Below are 7342 nucleotides of genomic sequence, written 5' to 3'. Positions count from 1 at the left end.
CCTTTAGCTAACTATCGAGTTACTAGTAATCGATAAGTTATGGAATAATTCAAGACAAATCCACAAAATATCAATTATTCACTTCATTTATTTTAATTTCCTATTATAAATACGTTTTGTTTGTATTTTTATTAAATTGATAAGTAAATTTTGTAATATTCTTATCAATCGATTATATCGCGGCAGATTACAATATGATCTTAAGCCTCAGTGAGATAAAAAAAAGCTAAACTATTTAAGCAACTTATTTTGAGTGTGCCTCAAAATGTATTATTATAAGCAGCGTTGAAACCTACAGGCCAAACAAATTAATAAAAAAAAAACTCGTTTAGTCTATGGTTGTTTTGGTCCAACTGTCACCATATTGTCACGTTGAATTGGTTCACGTTTTTGTTCGATATTGGTTAAGTTTTATATATTGAATATCGTAAAGTTTTACTATTATGTCGCTAGTACTAACGAAAGCTGCTTTAGCCCTCAAAAACGCAGAGAATAATTTTCAATTTGTCAAATTCGAAGCTCATAAACCGAAAAAGAAGCAAGCAGAAGTAGACAAAGATGTGAACCTTTCTCAAAAAGAATTGAATCAAAAGAAAGACCTAGATCTCAAGAAAATTAGACACGAAGTAGTGAAATTTGGTATGTCAGGGTTCGACCCGTCTAAAAAAGAAGAAGCCAGGATTGCTCTTGCAGTTAGTTTAGGTAAGCAGGAAATACAATGTCCATGTTTCAAGCATTCTTTCTAATATTTTTTACTGATTAAGACACTGGTCTTCAACACCACCCAACATAAGAAATTCGAACATTTTTGCATCTTTCACCCTCCAGGCAGCTCGTCTTTGGAATAATCTCCCTCTTCCCTTAAGGCAAGCACAGACCATATTTTCTTTTAAACGCATGTTACGTATACACCTCTCTAACAAGCTCAAGGATAAATGATCTGCATATTGCTTATACTTGGGTACATTATATATTATATATTTAGTTATATATTTATAGTTTGTATGTAAGTTTATATTATAAGCCATATATTTATGTGTTATACACTCATATATATATTTTCTTTTATTGGATACATGGGTAATTTGATTTTTGTTTCTTGTCACATCTCTATATTGACAATCCTGCACTAACTAAGGTTTCTGTTTGATCCAATGGTTGACTGGTAGAGAATGCCTTAAGGCATTAAGTCCGCCATTTGTACAATTTTATGTTGTGCAATAAAGTCTAAATAAATAAATAAATAAATCTTTCTGTTGTGCCTAATATTACTAATTTTGTGGTTATACTGCAATTGTCTTAGTAATAATTAAAGAGCTCAACATGGCTTTGATTCAACACTCGCCTCTCAACTCCCCCTCCCCACTACTTAACATAAAAATAATCTGATCAATAAGCAAACATCATCTCTCCTACAGGAGCAAAACCACCCAAGAAGGAATACCTCAACTACAAGGAACTAATGCAGAAAAGAAAACAAGAGAAACAGAAGGAACAAGAAGAGAAGCAGATGATGAGATCAAAGAGTATACTGCAGAGTGGCGGAAAGAAAAAGAAAAAAACTGGAAATGATGTTGGGCACTTGTTAGATACATATGGGAAGGTAGGTTTACTTAGGATTTAGAATAGAATAGAATAAACGTTTATTTGTGAACACATGTAAGACAAAATACACATAATAACAAAGACAGAAAGGAATGAACTGCCACGAAATGGCCTCATCTCAGCGTGTTGCTGGTGACTTCCAGCACTGATCTTCCGATGAGACCATCAAGTTAGAAAGATTCACGGAGGGTATTAAGACAGAAGAAATACAAAACACTTACAAGAACTTGGTCAAACAGTTAAGAATAAAATTTAAAACAATTTCGAAACAATACAAAATAGTACATTTACAAGTGTGAAAAAAAGGAATATCAAATACAAATTTCCTTTAGCACATGTATCATACGATGTTTTTCAGTACTGATAGCCTTCCAAAGTTTTGACCTAACAAGAATGAACCACTTCTCGCACTAGTGTGTAAACAAAGCACCATCTGTACTCAAAACATGTATGCACATTATGCAAAAGCCTAACCTAAGGTGCCACCAGCAGCGGGCCAGGGCCCAAGCTACTGGTAGTCAAGGCATAATAATTATTAACTAGCTTTTGCATGCGGCTTCGCTCGCGTATGAAAGAGACGAAAAGTAGCCTATGTCATCCTCCATCCCTTCAACTATCTCCACTTAAAACATCATGTCAATTTGTTGCTCCATTTTGCCGTGAAAGATGGACAAACAAACAGACACACACACTTTCCCATTTATAATATTAGTATGGATTTTAACCTTAATTGGTCATGTTATGTTTTAATCTACCCTCAACTGGCAAAAAGAACCTTTTGAGGGTAGATTTTGTTTACATTTTTTTAAGTGGCTGAGCTGATGATGGAAGGTCAACTCCTCAATGGTTAGGAGTTAAAGGATAATTCTTTCACTACTGTACATGTATTCGGACTGATACATATAATATCACTAGGAACCACTAAAAATCAACTGAGCTGATGATGGAAGGTCAACTCCTCAATGGTTAGGAGTTAAAGGATAATTCTTTCACTACTGTACATGTATTCGGACTGATACATATAATATCACTAGGAACCACTAAAAATCAACAAATAAATAAACTTTTTAACAAAAAATAAAACCGCCTTCAAAAATAAGCGCGTTACAAAACACGGAGAAACTAAAAAGCCAAAAATAATAAACCTTTCAATTCAGATTTCTTATCGTATTGCAATAAGCTAAACATCCAAATTATAAACAAATCAATTATTTTTGGAGTCGGTACCAGCCTGTGTATGGTTGGGTGGGGCAAACAGGCAATAGCAAGGCGACGAACAGGTCTGGTACCGACTACAAAAATAATTGATTTGTTTTTTATAAATCTAGTGATATTTAGTGATGATTATTATAATTGTTTAAATCAAATTTATTATTACAGGTTCAGAAAAAGGATTTGAAGAAAAAAGAAGGACCGAGTAACAAAAAGAAGAAAAAAAAGTGATTATTTACTTTTTAGTAAGTATGGAATTATTTCTGATGTATTAAGTTATGTAGTGTACACAATTTTGCCTGTAAGCTTTTGCTGCATAAGCAAATTAAATATTAAAGAAGTATGATTTAAGTTTTAATATTCCTAATAATACCATCTTTTGCAACTAAGTGCTTTTTTTTTTACGTTGGGGAAATGCATTTACACATGCCATCCGGTCCGGGGGACCAGGGGCGATGACGGACTAACCAGTGTAGGACTACCGTCTAAAACCATCAACGAATTCCGTCTCCGCCTTGGGTGGAGTGTCGCAGGGTCACTATAAGCATTCCACCACGTACCGCAACTAAGCGTGCTGCAATCTAGGGTTGGTTGGACCAAACCATCTGTTGCCAATGTTAGTGTTTGCTAAATTTTTTGTATGGGAATATCCATAGTACCCTAGTCGCGCGTTAAGTACCTACACGGACACGCTAGCCGTTCATTCGAATGAACAAGTGGTCGAGGGGCGCCACACGCCCGTTTGTGTAGTCGCGTGGCACGTACAGTCAACCAATTGGAACCCTAGGCCACTAGAACTGTGTCATAGTGACGTTATAAATCAGATTGTAAGAAATCTCTTACTACTTGTCATTTTGACATGGTTGTAGAGTGGCCTAGGGTTCCAATTGGTTGACTGTACCTACTATTCTTCTGAGTTTTACGTAGTAACTTATTAGTATTTGTTAAATAAAGCGTAGGTATTTGTCGCTTTGCGGGCAAGTGAAGGATCTGTTACGTTAGTTCACTAGCATTTCCTAAATTACCCATTGGTAGAAGGCAAGCGAATGTTTAGTGGCTCCAGTGCTAGGCAACGTCACAACAGTTTACGATAAAATCGTAATATCTCTGTTGCTCTACGGTATTGGCGCGACTGAGTCAGCTGATTACGATAACGGAATGAGCGTAAGCGAACTTAACCACACTTGTCTTCGTAAGAGGTCTAAAGACCGGTACTGCAGTGAATGTGTTAATCTGTGTGGACCAGTTCCTAGGTAGATAGATAAGGACACTAACATAATAATTCATATAAAATGCGAGCTTTCGTCCTTATGGCAAACGACGATTTGATACCTTTTACTTGAAAACGTTGGCCCAAAATTGGCAGATATTGTAAGGTAGCACAGATGAGCACAGTCAACTTTGGAAACCTCTGGTTTATACAGTACAGAGTCACTACGGACTACCTCCTGTTTCGTTAAGATATAATACAGAAGACGCAAATATTACGCAGAAGATCAACAGTCTAGCTAGTCTAAGGACCCATGGCCTTTCGCAAAAACGTTGCGAATAAAACGCTCAATCTTGGCGTTTCACACGCTCATATTTTAGTTTGATGTACCAGGATGGCATGACTGTATTAAGGGGTAAAGCTAGATAGAGATGAGACTAGAATATCTAAGTGAGACCTATGTAGATTTTCAGCTAGACTGCACCGCCCGAGCCTATTGGTAAATTAATTGGACTTGCGCAATGCATGTTATGAATATTATCCAAGTCACGATGAATGACGATGGAAAACGTTTTTCTGACGTTTAATATAGAGGTCTTGAATGGCTTTTGGCTCCCAAACAGTGGTTTTACCTCTTTTCATCACTAGGAGAACATAACCCGCAAAGAGCTCTAAACGAGTCCAGAGGGTTGTAACTTCAATGCGTTTCGCTGCAATATCGAACTTGCGCATCTGATAAACTGTTGCATTTTAGTAGTGTTATTAGCAAGTTAGGTCTCAGAGTTTAGAGCGGTATCGCTATTGGTTAGATGCACTAGGCCTGCGCTTTAGTCTAGACGATATTGATTTGAACCTATACGACTCCAGAAGCAATCATTACTTAGATGCCTGAAGGGTCTACTCTAGAAGATCATAATCAGTTAAATTAAGAAACGGAAATCTAAGTACGAGACGATATTTTATTAAGTTATGATTGTGCAACCTCACGTCAGTAAAGCTCTGAGCAACGCGGAAGAATGAAAATCAACTTATCAGTTTTAGCAAGAATGAGGAGACCGTGCTGGGCCGGCGGAGGGACGAATTACAGACATGTTAAACTAATTCTAAGGATGTACTTGTAAGTGCAAGGCCAGATGTTTGCAACTGCAGCCCTAACTAACCCATCCCAAATGCTAAGCAAATTAAATGTTTAAGAAGTATGATTCAAGTTTTAATATTCCTGATAACCCCCTTTGCAATTTAAGCGTTTTTCTAGACATGTAAGATGCAAATTTTACTATAGTATGCTGGCGACAAACAAGTATAATATAGTCAACCTAAAGATAAGTTACTGTAGTTTGCTAGAGAGCACTTGCGACCTATGAGTAAGGTTAAGGAAGGAACAACTCAATATGAGCATATATGAGTTCAGCATATACGGCTTCGCTCTCGTTAGAAATAGACAAAAAGTAGCCTGATGTCACTCTCCATCCCTTCAATGAGGAGGCACACTCAAAGGTTATGACAGATGGCGCCACCCTATTAGTTCATTCGTGAGAGCGAGATGATATGTTTTTTCTCTCACACATATGAATGACAGTGACATGCCTAGATAAGTGCACAGGCGCCGCCTGGCGGGATAAAATGTCAGTGTGCCTCCTCATTATCTCCACATATAAAATCACGTCAATTCGTCGCTCCATTTTGCCGTGAAAGACGGACAAACAAACAGACGCACACACTTTCCCATATTAGTATGGATGTCTAGTATTGTTTGACTGTAGTTTCTTTTGGTCTACTACGTAGATATGATGATGATGACTGAAATACTATTAACCATCCCATGTGTTTCCTGTCTCAAATTTCAAACCAATTTCTGTAATTTTAGGCACCAAGTTCCAGGATTAGCAAATGAAGTCCAAGTTACCTTTTTCTATACCATACCAGCATTTCCTGTACACTACACATTGGTAGGTCGCGAGCGAAGGTATAGTAGGCCCTTAAACGAACTTGAAGGCTAAGCGATATTTGTGCCGTTATCTAGCAACAAGTACCACATTGTCGTTTAAGCTCGTTTAAAGATACTTACGAACAAATATCAACTATGGTAAGCGACAATTTGGTACCCTTTTTAACCGCCTTCTAAATCTCAAAGGAAGGGGTTCTCAATTCGTCTGTATTTTTAACCGACTTCAAAAAAAGGAGGAGGTTCTCAATTCGACTGATTTTTTTTTTATTATTTTTTTGTATGTATGTTACTCGATATCTCCGAGAATCGTAGACCGATTTTCAAAATTTTTTTTTTGATCGAACGGGTATAACCCCGAGATGGTCCCATTGGCACCAAGTCGGGGTCTGATGATGGGATCTTGGAGAAATCATGGGAACTCTTCAAATGTTATAGGCACATGTAATGTTTTTAATGTATTTTTCAAAGGTAAACCAGTATTTACGCCTGATGGTAATAATTTTATGTGGCTGAGCTGATGATGGAAGGTCAACTCCTCAATGGTTAGGAGTTAAAGGATAATTCTTTCACTACTGTACATATATTCGGATTGATACATATATAATATCACTAAGAAACACTAAAAATCAACAAATAAATAAACTTTTTAACAAAAAATAAATAAAAAAAAACATTCAGTCGAATTGAGAACCTCCTCCTTTTTTTGAAGGCGGTTAAAAATAAAACCGCCTTCAAAAAAAAGCGTGTTACAAAACACGGAGAAACTAAAAAGCATCGATCTAAACTACCTAGATGCACCATCACGGCTTAGAATGTGTCCGCAGCAAATTGTGCTTGAAAATGTTCTAAGCACAATTGGGCGGTCAGTAGCGCTTCATCCGCCGTGTCGGCAACATGCCTAAGTGCTCCGTAAAAAAGTGCAAAAATAACACCTTATATACGTTGAAAAAGGATGACGTATCGTATTTCCGGTAAGTAATTGTTAATAATTTTATAATGTTATGCATTTGTGGTCAAAATGGCTTCCTAACTTACAAAAAACATTTATTTTCTAGAATAATTAAAGTAAATTCCTTGATTTGGTCTTACGCAGTTTGTCTCTTTCTCTCGCGCTATACTAGTAATGAGCGGACGGCGACAAAAGATGGATGAAGTGGAACATAGTTAAAAATGGAATGATGGAGTCGCTAATTTATATTTTTTGTAAAAGAAGCCTATTTCATATTAATAATGTATGTATTTATTTATTATTATGGACCAATAAGTCTGAAATAAATGATTTCAATTCAATAATATTAATACATATCTTATAAATTACTTTAATTATAAAAAGAAACAACCCGGGAATAGCAAATTCGTTTTTAAGT

The 7342-nt window shown here is 36.5% G+C and overlaps 1 protein-coding gene across 1 annotated transcript; it reads left to right on the top strand.

Annotated features, from left to right (window-relative positions):
• The first annotated feature begins 376 nt into the window (after positions 1-376).
• Positions 377-3160, top strand: LOC125241570 (uncharacterized protein C1orf131). The gene is made up of 3 exons (XM_048150116.1): positions 377-702; positions 1419-1603; positions 2986-3160. Exons 1-3 carry the CDS (start codon positions 444-446, stop codon positions 3046-3048), a joined length of 507 nt encoding a protein of 168 aa, XP_048006073.1. The 5' UTR covers positions 377-443; the 3' UTR covers positions 3049-3160.
• The last annotated feature ends 4182 nt before the right edge of the window (positions 3161-7342 follow it).

The sequence above is a fragment of the Leguminivora glycinivorella genome, chromosome Z, assembly GCF_023078275.1.
Source record: "Leguminivora glycinivorella isolate SPB_JAAS2020 chromosome Z, LegGlyc_1.1, whole genome shotgun sequence".
In the NCBI taxonomy this organism is placed as follows: domain Eukaryota; kingdom Metazoa; phylum Arthropoda; class Insecta; order Lepidoptera; family Tortricidae; genus Leguminivora; species Leguminivora glycinivorella.
This window is presented reverse-complemented; position numbering and strand designations above follow the sequence as displayed.

Excerpts from the sequence above, each read along its gene's own strand:
- LOC125241570 (XM_048150116.1), top strand. The coding sequence starts at position 444 with ATGTCGCTAGTACTAACGAAAGCTGCTTTAGCCCTCAAAAACGCAGAG. Across the intron at positions 703-1,418 it reads TGCTCTTGCAGTTAGTTTAG|GAGCAAAACCACCCAAGAAG; the intron begins GTAAGCAGGAAA and ends TCTCTCCTACAG. Across the intron at positions 1,604-2,985 it reads TGTTAGATACATATGGGAAG|GTTCAGAAAAAGGATTTGAA; the intron begins GTAGGTTTACTT and ends TTATTATTACAG.